This window comes from Nicotiana sylvestris, chromosome 9 (genome assembly GCF_000393655.2).
Source record: "Nicotiana sylvestris chromosome 9, ASM39365v2, whole genome shotgun sequence".
NCBI lineage: Eukaryota > Viridiplantae > Streptophyta > Magnoliopsida > Solanales > Solanaceae > Nicotiana > Nicotiana sylvestris.
In genome coordinates this window covers 145216249-145231808 of record NC_091065.1, presented here as the reverse complement: position 1 = coordinate 145231808, position 15560 = coordinate 145216249, and the positions used below count along the sequence as shown (strand labels likewise).

At 34.2% G+C, this 15560-nt stretch overlaps 1 protein-coding gene and 1 long non-coding RNA gene across 5 annotated transcripts; one reads left to right on the top strand and one right to left on the bottom strand.

The window, feature by feature from the left end:
• The first annotated feature begins 1796 nt into the window (after window positions 1–1796).
• On the top strand, window positions 1797–9179 carry LOC104214273 (uncharacterized). 3 transcript variants are annotated; one of them, XR_707871.2, is made up of 6 exons: window positions 1797–1976; window positions 2466–2533; window positions 5732–7649; window positions 7743–8047; window positions 8138–8243; window positions 8315–9179. It is a non-coding gene; the product is annotated as an uncharacterized lncRNA (long non-coding RNA). The 3 variants fall into 3 exon arrangements; XR_707870.2 differs by having other exon boundaries at window positions 5413–7649; XR_707872.2 differs by lacking the exon at window positions 5732–7649.
• A 2808-nt stretch (window positions 9180–11987) lies between these two features.
• Window positions 11988–15560, bottom strand: LOC104214274 (beta-glucosidase 11-like). 2 transcript variants are annotated; one of them, XR_011402240.1, is made up of 13 exons: window positions 15234–15560; window positions 15008–15071; window positions 14725–14780; window positions 14563–14638; window positions 14398–14469; window positions 14168–14255; window positions 13811–14069; window positions 13599–13714; window positions 13267–13487; window positions 13094–13125; window positions 12931–13001; window positions 12661–12751; window positions 11988–12383 (listed from the first exon to the last, which is right to left on the bottom strand). XR_011402240.1 is itself a non-coding variant. In XM_009763926.2 (13 exons), the coding sequence occupies exons 1-13, from the start codon at window positions 15372–15374 to the stop codon at window positions 12143–12145; spliced, it is 1545 nt and encodes a 514-aa protein (XP_009762228.1). In that variant the 5' UTR covers window positions 15375–15473; the 3' UTR covers window positions 11988–12142. The 2 variants fall into 2 exon arrangements, 1 of the variants encoding a protein (XP_009762228.1); XM_009763926.2 differs by having other exon boundaries at window positions 12914–13001; window positions 15234–15473.

The window sequence follows — 15560 nt, the reverse complement described above, 5'->3', positions numbered from 1 at the left end:
AAGTAAAAGAGTGAAAGAAATGAGTTAAGAATCACTTAATAATAGTCAACTTAATTTTATTCTTTTTCAAATCCCTTCCTTAAACTTAAAAGCCTCAAATTGCAATTTATTGCGCTTCAGAAGTAGAAAAATACAAATCCTTCTTCCACAATTTTCTTTCAACAATCACTTTGACAAAGTAACAGATATTCGTCAATTCTGATTCGGCAATGACAACTAATTAAGAGTTTGAGGCTTTTCTTCCGTTCTTTAACTATTAGCACACCTTTAATCTTGATTTGTTTAATAAGTTTTTTTTGATAATTTTTGAAGTTTGAACACCCTTTTGATCACAATCCCCTTTTTTAATTGAGAAAAAGCTCGAAATTTTAAAGTTTGAAACAGTCTTAAATCCAATATCTTCCCTTTCCGTAGCACATTTTGCAAAGAAATCCCTCTCTTTGTTCGATGCTTTCTATTTCTTTAGAACTTCTTTTTATTTGTACTTGGATGATAAGTCATCATAATCATTGAGTTTTCAAAGAGTTGCCCGCCAAATTTTAACGTTAACAATTAGCATACAATGGTGCCCCCGTCATGCTCAAATCCTGGGTCCGCCTCTGATCGTGTTAGTGTCACAGCGCGTGTTTCGAAGAAGTTTGTTGTTCTTAGTCCTCCTCTCCGGTCCGGTTATCGGTTCGTCATTGCACGATACCATTAGCTTTCAATGATTCATCTGAGATTTCCAACCTATTATTAAATCTGTGTGGATAGTCAGGTTTTTCATTTTTTTCTTATTTTTCTTTAGGATTTTGTTGCTATAAATTTGTTTTTTTTATTAATTCGACATTCATTTTGCTATTTATGCTTGAACTGCTATTTTAACCTTTAATTCTAGTAAATTATGAAATAATTTTGAATATTCAAAGGATTATACAATGGTATAGTTGATATTGAATATGATAATACTAGGTGGAGAGACCTCATTTATGGTTTATTCTGTTTTGTTATTTTTTTAGACAACTGTTACAACCTTAACATGTTTTTTCTTCACACACTAAGTAGTATTTGCATGTAAAAGTTAAATTCCAAGAGGAATTCAAGGCGTTAGATATAGAGGACTTCAAGACATTTAAGGTATCGAAGTCTAAGTAGAGATACTTATCCATGGGAGAAGGTCGAACGTCCGCAGTGTGTCACAATGAGATCAAAGGTTAGACAAAGTTGGGAAAGATTGAACTACTAAGTTAGTTTTACCAAATTAAATCAAAGCTTTGAAAAGATGAAAATTTCATTTTCTTTTCTCAATTCCTCTTGTGTTATTATTATGTTGTGCTACTTATATAGGCCAGTCTCAACTACGTACATTTAGTGAAGATTTCCGTCAAATGAAGGTAATTTTTTCCTTCAGTTGTCCTTATGAAGGAAAATAATATTGTAATTATTGAATAATTATTAAAATTTAAAAGGCAAAAATAATATTTAAATATTTTTTGTTTTAGAATTTACTAGATTGCTAAATTTTATAGGGTTGGTTACTTTGTATCTATAACTTCTAGCGGGATCTGAGTTAGTATATAATAAGATGGCTGATGATAACATTACGAAAAACCAAAATTATTGTGGCAATTAAATAACGACGGTTCATAAAAACCGCCACAATATATATCATAATACGGCAATGTTCCAACGCCATTAGTCCGTAAAGTTCAAAGGGCCTTATTATTTACAGTTACGGCAGTTACAACCGCCCCTAATTTTTAATAATTAAATAACGTAAAAACTTAAAGCCCTAAACATATTCAGATACAGTAAATTCATTCAAAACTCTTAAAGCCCTTCTCTCTCTTTCTAAACAGACGCGTCTGTACACCTTCTCTCTCTATACACCTTCTATCTCTTTCTCACTAAACAGACGGCCCTAATCGATTCCCCAAATCAGTATTCATTATTGAGTTTACAATAATGTAAGGAGATCAAATTTCAACTCGTTTAAGGTAAATCACCCTTTTCTGATAAATACTCGCTTCAAGTCGTTCGTGTAATTCCTTCCAAAATACCGTTGATTTCACTGATTTAAGGCGTGCGTGTGTGTATTGGATGGATATCAGTTTAAATCACTGATTTTAGCCGTGAATTTCACTGATTTAGGTTTCGATTTTGCTGATTTAGCCATTGATTTCATTGATTTTAGGCATGCATGTGTGTGTATTGGACGAAGATCAGTTTAAATCACTGATTTTAGCTATCGATTCACTGCTTAAGCCATCAATTTCACCGTTTGGCAGTCATTTTTATTGATTCGGACGTCGATTTCACTGGTTTAGCTGTCAATTTCTGCTAATAGTTTTATTTCTTATTTCTTTTATTTTTATGTCAAGTTTTGTTACTTTTCTATTCAATTAAGTTTGTGTTTGTTTAAATTTTGACATTTTTAGTTTTTGTTCTGCTAATATTAACCTAAACATCATTTATGGCCTTGATAGGTAGCCGAGGAATCTAAAACAGCTGGTAAAGCTATTGGGATCGAGGTTGACTAAATTATATTTGATAGGTATAGTTAACTTTATCCTTTCTTTGGAGCAACTTTTTTTTTTTTTATTTTAAAGATAACGTTTATGACTGTTTTCTGACTCTTCATATTTGCCTTGGCCTTCCTTCCCTAGTTTAATGGTCTGTGACTGAAGTCTGAGATGAGCCTAAATAAGTGAAAAAAGCATAAGGAAAAAATATTAGAATTTTTCTGCTTTTTGCTGTTAGTAACTTTATGATTTTCACGATTGAATAGTATGTTTCACTTCATAAGCTAATAACCAGTAAAGCTTCTATGCTGAATGCATAAACTATAAAATATTAGTTAAAGTTTGCTTAGTTTGAAAGTGACAAACATTTAAGAGAACTTTTCGGCGATTATGGAAACTAAGTTAACATTTAAGGGAAACAGACTGCAATGCAACACCCACAAAGTAAATTTGTAAAGAACAATTATAGTATATTTTAATTATTCTATCAAGTAATTAGCTTTTTTTTTTCAAGTTTTAAGCAAGAGTTTGATATCTTCTCCTCATAATACAAAAGACTAACGATTGAACGTGAAAGAAAAAGGGAAGAGGAAAGGACATACCAATTGTATCACCAACTTGAAAGGTTTTATTAGCAGCCCATAGCTTGTAATCAACATTACCAATAGTTGTCCAACTAGCTGAATCTCCAACCTTATAAGTAACCCCAAAGGAGAGCTGCACAAAAGAAGCTAAAATCAAGAAAAGCAAAGCCATTTTTGGTCTGTTGTCAAGAACAAAAGCCATGGATATATACTGGGGAAAAGGGCCAAAATTGTCCCTATACTATCGAAAATTAGTTACGTTTATACCCGTTTTTACTTTCGGTCCAAATATAGGCCCGCCGTTAAGAAAGTAGACAAAATCGTCCCTAACCCTAACGGTTGTCCATGACTCAGCAACTAAAATGACACGGTGGACTCCATGTCATTTATTTTCCATCTGTAATAATAAATAACTAAACCCACTAAAATTAGTCTTCTCCTTCTCTAACAACATACCACCATTGCTGCAAATTCAAGGTTCTTATCTTGCTCCACAAAATTATTTCATAAATTTCCATCATTACCAGCCAGTGTTTGAACCACAACACCAGCCATCTTCCACCAAGAAAATATCCCATCTTCTCTCTACCTAGAAAATCATCAGCAATCACTCATCGGAAATATCCACCAAAAGCTTCAACAGAAACCATCTCTTTAAATACTACCAGCCACTCATCAAAAAATCACCTTTCTTTTCTTCCATCTCTCACTCCTCTTTACTGGTCATAACTGGCTAGTGACACTTCTTTTCTACAAAAAGAAGAAGAGCTAGATCCAGAAGAAAGAAATCGTCTATAAAAACCCATTTACCGGTGACCTCATGTTTCTCTTTAAAATTCCACCCAAAGAAAAAATCTTTTTTTGCTAAAAAATTTCTTTACTACTTGAACATATCAAAACTAGTAAAATCTTGATGGAACAATCTTTTTTTTGCAAACAAAGAAGAATCAACCGGGTGAGAATCGTTTCGGGAATTTTTCATCTGTTTTGGACTGAATAGAACAAAGAATCTGACATTGGAATGCTAAAACAATTCAAAGCTGCAACTTGTTATTTAAATTAGAATTGGTTAAATCTTTGTGCCTTGAATCTTGAAAGTTAGAGAAGAAGAAGACTAATTTTAGTGGGTTTAATTATTTATTATTACAAAAGAAAAAATAAATAGTGACATGGAGTCCACGGTGTCATTTTAGTTGCTGAGTCATGGACAACCGTTAGGGTTAGGGACGATTTTATCTACTTTCTTAACGGCAGGCCTATATTTGGACCGAAAGTAAAAACGGGTATAAACGTGACTAATTTTCGATAGTATAGAGACAATTTTGGCCTTTTCCCCTATATACTGAGATTTGGTTTTTAGAGGAGGCTTTTTTTTGTCTGCTTTTGAGTTTCACAAGAGAAGACAACTGAAGAGTCTCATTCTGGATTTTGTCTGCTTTTGAGTTTACATATATTGAACTTCAAGTTTATGTGTATATGTACTGTGCTTGTATGTAGGTTTGAGGAAAGTCACTAAGCTATGCTGTTGATTTCTCACTTTTTGGGGGATTTGTGGTTTTTTTTGTTTGCTAATTTGGTTTTGGATTCTGATTTTATTCCTTTCTTTTGTGGTAAAAAGTTTTTTTGATATAATTATAAGAGTTTGAGTGAGCAATTTTTACTTCACTCTGAACAATTAAGGAATTCTGGTATATTTGAAAACAATAAAGGAACGGATACAAAGGATTGATATAAAATATACTATAATTGTTCTTTACAAATTTACTTTGTTGGTGTTGTATTGCAGTCTGGGAACTTAGTTTGACTTCTGAGAAGCTGCAAATTAAGCTAGATTAAAGTTTCATGAGTTGTATTTTGTAGAGAACTTTTCGGCGATTATGGAAATAGTTTTATTGCTATAATAATACTATATTGTACACTTAATTCCACTAACAAAATGCATAATCAAACTGAATCAATCAACCAGCTTCTGAGCATTGTATATGTAGGCCAGAGAACTCTACCTTCTAGACGGAGGGACTAATGTCAAGTTTCAGAATAAGATAGTCAAAAAAATCCTTTTGTATAGGACCTTAGTTGTTAGTGATGAAAATTGGATCGGATTTGTGAATAATAGAAAATTCTGGTTGTGATAGTTTTCTTTTCTTTGTTTATTTGTCGCTTTGGTTTCTGTTTACATATTCTTCAGAAGTTAAAAAGTGTGATTAAGTGATTATTATTCTTTTGATTTTCATATAGTGGCTATGAACTAGCTTTTTTATTTTGATATTGTGATGTTATCTTATATCTTCTTTTCTACCCATGCCAATTGATAAATCTTGGATTAGCAAACCACGAAATACACTTGAATACGCGATGGGCGTAGAAAATTTTTGGATTTTGCTTTTGAGTATGGGTCTATTGATGGGCGTGTAATTAAGTGTCCGTGTCCGAAATGTGGTTTTAACAAGTGACAAAGAAGAAATGTAGTTGAAGAACACCTGACTTGTAAGCCTTTTCCAAAAAATTATAAAGTTTGGTATTTGCATGGTGAAGAATCAAATGCAACTATGCCACAAACGTTTCAGAGCATACATGTCATAGAAGAAACTCTGCAGCCCCAAAATCCAATAGCAACCATGATTAACGATGCATTTGGGTTCATAGGGAACAATGTCAATGAGCCTGGTGTGTCTTGTGAGCCTATGAATAGTGAAGAAACATTTAATGAAGGGCATAATGAAGAATATGCATAGTTCTATGAGCTGGTAGAAGATGGCAATCAACCATTATATGAAGGGTGCGCGAAGTATTCCAAATAGTCCTTTCTAGTCAAATTGTATCATATCAAGTGTTTGTGTCGAATGACTGACAAAACGATGAGTATGATATTAGAATTGTTAAAAGATGCCTTTGAAGATGCCAAGATTCTTGTTTCTTTTTATGAGGCCAAAAAAACCATCAATAAACTTGGTCTTAATTATACAAAGATCCATGTATATTTTGGGGAAGATGAAGGCTTACAAGAATGCAAAAAGTACAAGACATCTAGGTGGAAGGACAATAAAAAGAAGCAGCCCACAAAGATTTTGTGCTACTTTCCACTAAAGCCAAGGCTACAGAGATTGTTCATGTGCTCTAAAACTGCTGAGTCTATGAGATGGCATTCTTCTGCGGTAACCAAGATGGATTGATGAGGCATCCAAGGGATTCTCAAGCTTGGAAAGCATTTGACTTGCTTTATCCTGAATTTGCTGTAGATCTTCGGAATGTACGACTAGGCCTAGCTAGTGACGGTTTCAATCCTTTTGGAGCAATGGCAACAAACTATAGTATTTGGCCTGTGGTTCTTATTCCATACAATCGTCCTCCTTGGGAGTGCATGAAACAAACTTCATTCATTCTTTCAATGATCATTCCAGGAAAACAAATGCCCGACAATGACATTGACGTGTACTTACAACCTCTTATCCAAGAGTTGAGAGAATTGTGGTACAATGGAGTGCAGACATTAGACTCTTCAAAGAATGAAATTTTTAAAATGCGAGCAACCTTGATGTGGACAATTAGTGATTTTCCTGGTTTGGAACCTTATCTGGATGGAACACACACACTCAGTTTGCTTGTCCCACATGTAACTTTGATACAGACTCTTGCTGGCTGAAGCATAGTAAAAAAATGGTGTTTCATGGGTCATCGCCATTTTCTTGAAAGCGGCCATCGTTTAGATTGCAGCGTGTCCGTTTTAATGGGAAAATCGAGCAACGGGAGCCACCAATAGCATTATCAGGGTCAGATATATTGAAACAAATGGAGGTAATCAATGCTAGTTTTGGGAAAGTACCTGAGTCGAATGCTAAAGGTAAAGAACTCGAGGAAAAACTATTGCTGAAGATAGACCGAAATAGTGGAGAAAGAGAAGCATATTTTTTGATCTTCCTTAATGGGAATCTAACTTGTTGCGTCATAATCTAGACCTTATGCACATTGAGAAGAATGTGTGTGGGAGTGTGATATATACTTTGCTCAATGATACTGAAAAGTCAAAAGACAATCTTAAAGCTCGGAATGATCTTAGAGAAATGGGTATAAGGAAAGAACTTTGGGCAGATGAGAATGGAAGCTATCGTCCAGCCTTGTTCACTCTTTTAAATTCAAAGAAAAGTGGATTTAAGAAAGACATATTTTTGCGGACTTTAAAAAATGTCAAAATGGCAGATGGATACGCTAGCAACATTACAAGATGTGTCGACTTGAAACAACAAAAGCTCAAGTCAATGAAGAGTCATGATTTTCACATTCTCATGCAACACTTGTTACCAATTTCCATACGTAATGTTTTACCAGACAAGGTGACTGCAGTATTAACAGAGTTGAGTTTGTTCTTCCATCAACTCTGTGCCAAAAGCTTAAGTCCCTTAGACCTTGACAGGCTCCAGTCTCGGTATTTTATCACCATGAATCACCTGGAAATGTTATTCCCTCCTACATTCTTTACAATCATGGTTCATTTAACTTGTCATCTAGCTAGTGAAACAAAACTTGGGGGACCTCAACAGTGTCGGTGGATGTATCTTATCGACAGGTAAACAGTATTTCTTATTGCTTGATTCGAGCTTGTTCATTAAGAATAGATGTTAATTTGTATCCATCAACTAATTTTTGGTCTTTTGTTTAGGTATTTGGGACACTTCAAATCCTATGTGCGAAACATGTCACAACCAGAAGACTCTATAACTGAAGGATATCTAGCTGAAGAGGATCTTACTTTTTGATCCCAGTATATTGAAGGGATTGAGACAAGATTTAATAGGCCACGTCGTGTTGACGATTTTCTGATGGATCGAGCCTCGGCGAATTCATCTAGTATTTTCCCACCAGTTGGTAAAGGACTAGGAGCTGTAACATTTGAGTTGTCACCTATGGAAAAACGTCAAGCACATCGATATGTGTTACTAAATTGTCCACAAATCATTTCATTACGTGAGTATTTAAGGCAAATCAAAATAAAACATGCATTAAATACATGAAAACTTATGTTAATTGTTATATTTATATCAAAATCTCATGTAGTGAATTTAAAGCTTATGTGCGGAGGCGGTGGAAGGGTCGAAAGCCTTCAAACACGGAGATAGAGAAGATAGTTAGTAAAGACTTTATTGATTAGTTTCTTCGAAAGGTTGGTTACAAATGTATTAGAATTTTATAACTTTAAATTTGTGACTAACACATTTTACATTCTTGTTTCAGATTGTTATTCCAGACATTTCAAATACTGTGTCTGATGAACTAAAGTTTTTAGCAGATAGTCCAGCACCATATGCTAGAAGGTTTACATCATTTAATATCAATGGGTTCAAATTTCGGACAACAACTCGAGAGCATGGGTTGAAAACGCAAAACAGTGGTTTTTTTTTTTACTTCGACCACATCTTGTATTGCTAGTGGTGCTGTTGGAAACCTGAGGCAAGCAGATTTGCCATATTATAGCAAATTAGAAGACATCATTGAGCTTAACTACTATCGATTTAGGGTTACACTATTCAAGTGTAAATGGGCTGACACAACTAGGGATAGAGGGTTTAGAAAGGATGCATGGGAATTTTCTTCGGTTAATTTTTCACAATTGATTCACATTGGTGATCGTGAAGAGCATTCACCATATATTGAAGCTTCACAAGCTTAAATGGTATATTATATGGATGATGAGGTGAATAAAGGATGGAGTACTGTTGTTCACTTGAAACCAAGAAACTTGTATGAAATGGGAGAAGGAGAGAATGAAGTTCCTGAGAATGAGCCATTTCCAGTGCAAGACTTAGATCAATTCTTTGATGGTGTGAATGATCTAATTTTGAGTCGGGAGGATGAAATTGATGAAGTATTAGGTGAATGCAATATTGAAAATGAGATTGGGGAAGATGAACATATTTGAAGAGCCACTGCCAACCCATTTTTAGTCTAAGAAACCAATTGTATCTATGCTTATAGTTGATCAACAATATTGAAAATTTCTTGTTTTTTTGCTTTGGCACTATAAATTGTTGACTTGTTCAGCTATTATGAATTGATAGAGTTGTATCTGTTGTTACTTTTATTGGTCAGCTATTGTGTATCAGCACTTGTTATTATTGTTGCATCTATTTGACATTATTTTATAAGCTACAACCATTGAGGTTCTTTTGTATTAGAGGGAAAGAAGCAATCTTGGTCATATATAGAAACAGAGAGGTGAAATCATTTTGCTCATATTTGGAAAATCATATCTAATGCTTTTTTTCCCATTTTGTAGGTGGTGTCACTGTAGATCTGTTGCTTCACTTGTCTCTTTTTCAAAGGTAAATTTATTTCTCTGTTACTCGATCGATCTTCTCTGTTTAGTTTGCATTTTAACATATGGTAGCCTAGATGCTATTGTGCTTACTGTATTTTGTGGCTTGTATTTAGCTGCATTTTAAGTCATTGCTCCTCTATCCAATCATCTGTATCTTAATATGATCTCAGGAGCCGAGAATATCTAGTTCTTGTACAAGAAGAATCTGCTGTATACTTAATGTTATTACTTCATGATATCAAATCTAAAGTAGGAGTTGGTGTGATTCCTAATGAGCTTGGAAATTGCAAAGCTCTTACAGTTATTGATTTATCTGAGAATCTTTTAACAGGTAGCATTCCTACTAGTTTGGGTGGCATTTTAGGTCTTGAGGAGTTGCAGTTGAGTGTCAATCAGTTATCATGTATTATACCTCCTGAAATATCTAATTGTACTTCTCTCTCTCATTTGGAAGTTGACAACAATACTTAAGTCCAAGTGTTGGTTCTTTAGCTGAATTAACAAAACAAAGTAGTAGTAGTTGTACATGGGGACAGAAACATGCGTTTGGCTACTGGCTGCCTGCAATTAATAAATTGGACGGTTTCTCACTTTATGTGCTATCCTTGTGCTGAGTTCTATCATTTCAACACTATTTTACATCCCTGAAGGGGCTGCCTGTAGTTAATAATTATGTGCAGGTTGCTGCTCCACTTGCTTTCCGTTGTATCTCTTGTCAGATACTTCTTGGAGCTTTTTAATATCTACTGAGTGCTATGTTTTTCAAAATGCCAAAAATTAGCTCATTCCTTATTAACCATTAACAAAGCAAAATCTTTGTTTCCTTTTTCTTTCTTATTTTCTCATTTCTTTATTATGCCAAGAGAGGAGTACTGGGAAAACATAAACATCTATATAGAATCAATCCATCAATAAAATGGGTCAATGAGCGAGGAAAAGATCAATAAGAAAGATAATGATAAAAAAAATAGTGATAGTGAGTTGCACACCCCATCCTTGGAATATGCTCTTCCCAAAAATTTGAATTTTTTTTAGCAAAAAAAAAAAAAAAAAAAGAAAAATAAAAGAAGAAAAGAAATGTCATGAAACTTCTAATAAAGCTCATTATTTTACAAAGACCAAATTTCTCAAAAATTTATTAGCTACTCGATTAGCTTGATTATAGGAAATCATTTCTCAAAAACTTACAAGCTAGTCAATTTGCTTGATTACGAAAGCTAATACTTCTGCAATTTATTATCCGGCGAAATAATTAATAACATTACAAAGTGATACTAAATAAAAATTAGCATAAACAAAAATATAGTGTCATGAATACTCATAGGAAATAACAAAAGAAAATGAACATACCTAGTAAATCTGCAGCTTTTCGGATCTATTGTTTCTTTAATGGTGAGGGTTATACATTTTCATTTATAAAAGTGATCATTGATCACAAATGAAACTAATTTTCTTCAGCTAACGTTAAACTGTTAAAGCTAGGAGGTGAAGAGGCAAAGATTGTGATAAATATTCTTTCCAATTAACAGCTCATTGTAGTAATTACTTACATTTAATAGGTTTCCAATATAATGTAACATCCGACTTAATTTTTTGTTGGCCAAATGATTAATGACCATATTGGTTGAAACCAAGCTGGCATACCACACAGTTGAGAATAATTAGCAGAAGATGAACAACTCTTCACATGTGTTAGAGTATTCTAGAAATGATTGATTGTGGTAAATAATCATTTAATGGATTTATTTAGCTAAAGGCTAATTTGGTCATTCAGTTTTTGAAGGATATTTTAGTAAAATAACTTTACCTAAAAGTCTTCACACTTATAATATAGTATGATATGATATGATGACTAGTCTTTCGGCACGTGCATTGCACGTGTACACTAAATTATATATTATATGACTTTTGTAATATTATAAAATAAATGTTTGAATAAATCAATACACATAAATAATAAAATATAAGGTTTTGCGAATAATCAATGCAATTCGTTAGTCTGGTAAATTATTTGTCCAGTTCAAAAAGATTAGACATCGTCTAAATATACGGAGATGAACAATCAAATTTTAATTAAATAACATCACAAATGCCAAGAATATTTAACTTATCAAAATTTTTGAAGTAGTCGATCATAGTCTGTAAGGTGTATGGATCAATAGTGTTAGAAACTTTTGAGAAAGATAAATCCAATTTAACTATTATTATTAAATAATAGTAGTTATTTGGAAGTAAAATATTTAGGTTATTTAGAAGGGCATGACATGCATGAACTTGTATATAAGAATGTGGCTTTTCATTACAAGCGACCAATAACTAATTTTAGAACTCAAACGTTAGTTGCAAAATTGGAGGGTCACAACCTTTCGAGAAAGATAAGTCCAATTTAACTATTAATTAATATCATTTAAATATTATTATTAAATAATAGTAGTTATTTGGAAGTAAAATATTTAAGTTATTTAGAAGGGCACTTTGGTAATTCAACTTTTAACTTTTGAGGTTTCCACTTATATATATATATAATTTTTAAAATTGTTATACTAACTAATATGGGATACACGTGTTCGAAAACTAGTTATAAAATAATTATGTAAATGGCAAATAAATAGGTATTAAATTAAGTTCGTCCTTATACAAGGGTACACGATCAATCGTCTAGACTATGGATCTTTATTTGCAAAAATTACAACAGACAAATGTGAACTCCATAACTGGATTGATTACACAATACAACTGAATACTTATGAAGAAGAACGAGACTGGGAAGAATGCAGCACTTTATCCTCAATCTCAAGAATTGCACTATGTTTGGAGCCTTTCAAGAAATTAGCGTACCAATGTGCAGAAAGCTTTGGATATCTTTGCAAGTTTTTGTCATCTAAGTCCACATAATATAGGCCAAATGCCGAACCATATGCGTCCAGTAACTCAAAACAGTCTAAAAATGACCATGTGAAGTAGCCTTTGACGTTTGATCCATTCCTAGAATAACAAAGAGATACAGAACGGGGATGTCATACGGTTTAAAGAATCTCACAAGAAATACCTTAACATAAATTTCTCCAAATTTTGTGGTTTTACAAGAACTTGCAGAGGATGCACGGAAAGATATTTCTATCAATTACTACTAGAGTGCAAGATGAGTTAGTGCTTGATCTACGTGTTTAAGTAAGACGATTCATCTGTTTCATGTAAATATGTTATAGGCCTATAGTCTCTCATCAATAACAATTGTGTTATGTGAGAATAGGGGGCTTACCTCACAGCATCAAGCAAATTCCCAATATAAACTTGCAGATAGTCTACCCTAGTTGTGTCATTTAATATCGCAGTTCGTGGTGTCATTTGACCTGCCAAGACAAATAACACCACGCTTTTTAGAGCTTCTTGGTTTTAGGGGTTCAAAGAAATTTATGTATTCGGCGGGGACGCCAAAGCCTATACTTGGGCCCAGAAATAAGCAAAGGTATAGGTATTTGATGTGTGTGTGTGTGAATGAGAGAGAGAGGAACCATTTTCATGAATATACATAGGTGGATTGCCATAAGCTTGCTTGAAATATTCTAGTACTCCTTGTAGACCAGGTTCCGTCACTGGATACTGATTCAGAAGAAAAATGTCAAGATGGAAAAACAAATAAATATGAAAAAGGCAAAGTGCACCGTAGAATTGATGCATGCCGCAATCCTCACCATGCCTGGTGGTGTAGTTGCACCACCTGCCACTGCATAAATAAAGAGATAAAAGCATTGAATCACACAAATATCTATCTTTATTTGGTCCACCCGACCAAATTGAAGCTGAATATCGTCTTCAAATGTCAATACAGTGGATCATTATCTTTTGCGTTAGTCATTATTCTTACATATAAATTGAAATGCCGCATCAGCACTGAAGTCTCTGATATCAGTTTCCAAGCTGCTGGAGCTATCTGTGACATGTACTGTCATATAATGGTTCAGGGCTATGAAGTCTACAGCGCCTTTAACTTGTGCAGATTCTTGTCTTGTGAATTTGGGCAATCTAGAGCCAGCATTCCTCTTCATTACGTCAGGATAGTCTCCAAATATCAAGGGACTGGCAAACCTGCAATGAGGATTGAAATTTTAATGAAGCAAATAAGCTCAGCCTTGCATTACTTCCTGAATCATTGTACAAATGATGTTTGAGATTGTCTTGATGCTAATAAGCGCTTACCAACCGAGGTAAAAATCATTAGCTCGTTGTGCTGCAATTATATCGGTCGTTTTATTTGTATAAGGAAGGGACCAAAATGCAAAGAGATTTAGTCCTACAAAACCATGTTGAGTTGTCTGCATTGGAACATAACAAACTATTAGCAAACATTAAGACTTCAGAACGCTAGTAATCACTCGTATATCACTTGATATGATGTTTAAAGGTGATACCTTGTACTTCCTCCTGTAAAGTCTCACTACAGCTGAATGAGCGAGTAGTAAATTATGAGCTGCTATGTATGGCTCGGTTGAAGAGTTACCTTTCGAGCAAGGTCTAAATCCAAAAGGTGGGGAACAATGATTTGGAGGGCTGAATCCATTATCATAACCACCTAAAGCGAATACATTGGCCTCGTTCAAGGTAGTCCACTGCAAAACCCTATCACCAAATTCCTTGAAGCACACATCCGCGTAAGCAGTGAAGTCATCACTACAAGGAAAACATGAACAATTTTTTTGTAGTCAATTAGACATAGAGAATATGTTGCCAAAATATGAACTAAACTAAAATTACTCTGCATCGATCACATTATCTTTCTGCTCATCCATCCTCCATATTCATCTTCAAGTGCTTGTGGCAGATCACTATGACATAGAGTGATATGTGGTTCAATTCCTACAAATTAATGTAAATGAAAACACAATGGAGTCAATTAGGTACGTTATAGATCATTTGTATGCTCTTACTAACAAGAGCGACATTTAAACTTTCAACTGAAAAACATAAGAATTAGTGCTCAGGAAAATGTAAATATAACCATGACTGAGAAGATCATCAATGAGATAGTTGTAATACTGCAATCCCTTAGGATTAACAGGGCCTCTTCCATCTACAAAGAAGACAAAAATCAAGTATGAGAAGAAAGATAAAGCTTATAACAGCGTGATATGTAGTAAGGGAGTAGTTGAATCATGGAGCCTACTGGGAATAAGTCTCGACCATGAAATGGAAAATCGATAGCCTTCCAAACCCGTGTCAGCCATGAGTTTTACATCTTCCTGCAATACACAATGTTTACGGCAATCAAATTAATCATCAATCGTGTGAACTCAGACAAAAACTGATCTTGTTTCGTCTTCCAGACCTTGTATTTATGGTATGCGTCACAAGTTACATCTGCTGTGGCTCCTCCATATTCACCTGAAAATTTAGGGGACTTGTACAATTAAGTGTCAATTGCTGCTGTTGTAGGAACAGGGCTATTTTTTTAACTTTCTAATAAAACTGATTTTTTTTTTTAGCAATTGTATTATTTACAAATGTAAATTTTGATTACAAATCTATCTATTCATCCTGCTAAAACAACCAACACATACAGCTAAAAGGAACATATATTTAGGTAACCACAAGGATTAAAGAGAACAAACCAGCATGAGCAAAGGTGTCCCAAATGGTAGGAGTCCGTCCATCTTCAAATGCTGCCCCTTCAACCTATCGCCAAACATACCACTAGTCAAGTATCTATGTATTTGCTAACCAACATTATATATCCATTATATACATACATATTGCATATACATATATAATGTGTGTGTGACCGCGTGTCACACACATGCATGTATATATGTATGCTAATCAACAGAAATTACTGACTTGATAAGCAGAAGAACCAGAACCAAAAACGAAAGTATCAGGGAAGTCTGTTCTGCTAAAATCTTGGGCGCCGAATACTAGAGCCGGCAAAACAAGCATCATCACCCTGAATACATATCGGAATTGCTTTGCCGGCGACATCCTTCTTCTGTGCTGCCGGCTCGATCGCCAATTATATAACTACTCTTGTAGCTTCCGTAAAACTTCGAATTTTATGCTCTCTCTATTTTGTCCTATACAACTGGCGGCTTCTTTCTGGAGGAAAATCTAAAGATCAAACTGCCAATGAATAGTTTACAGAGAGAACAAAAAGGCATTTATAAAAAG

Coding starts and splice junctions, on each gene's coding strand:
- LOC104214274 (XM_009763926.2), bottom strand. CDS start 15,374: ATGTCGCCGGCAAAGCAATTCCGATATGTATTCAGGGTGATGATGCTT. Junction 13,488..13,598: donor AATGATTTTTACCTCGGTTG/GTAAGCGCTTAT, acceptor TCCTCATTGCAG/GTTTGCCAGTCCCTTGATAT. Junction 12,752..12,913: donor TATGTATATTCATGAAAATG/GTTCCTCTCTCT, acceptor TTGTCTTGGCAG/GTCAAATGACACCACGAACT.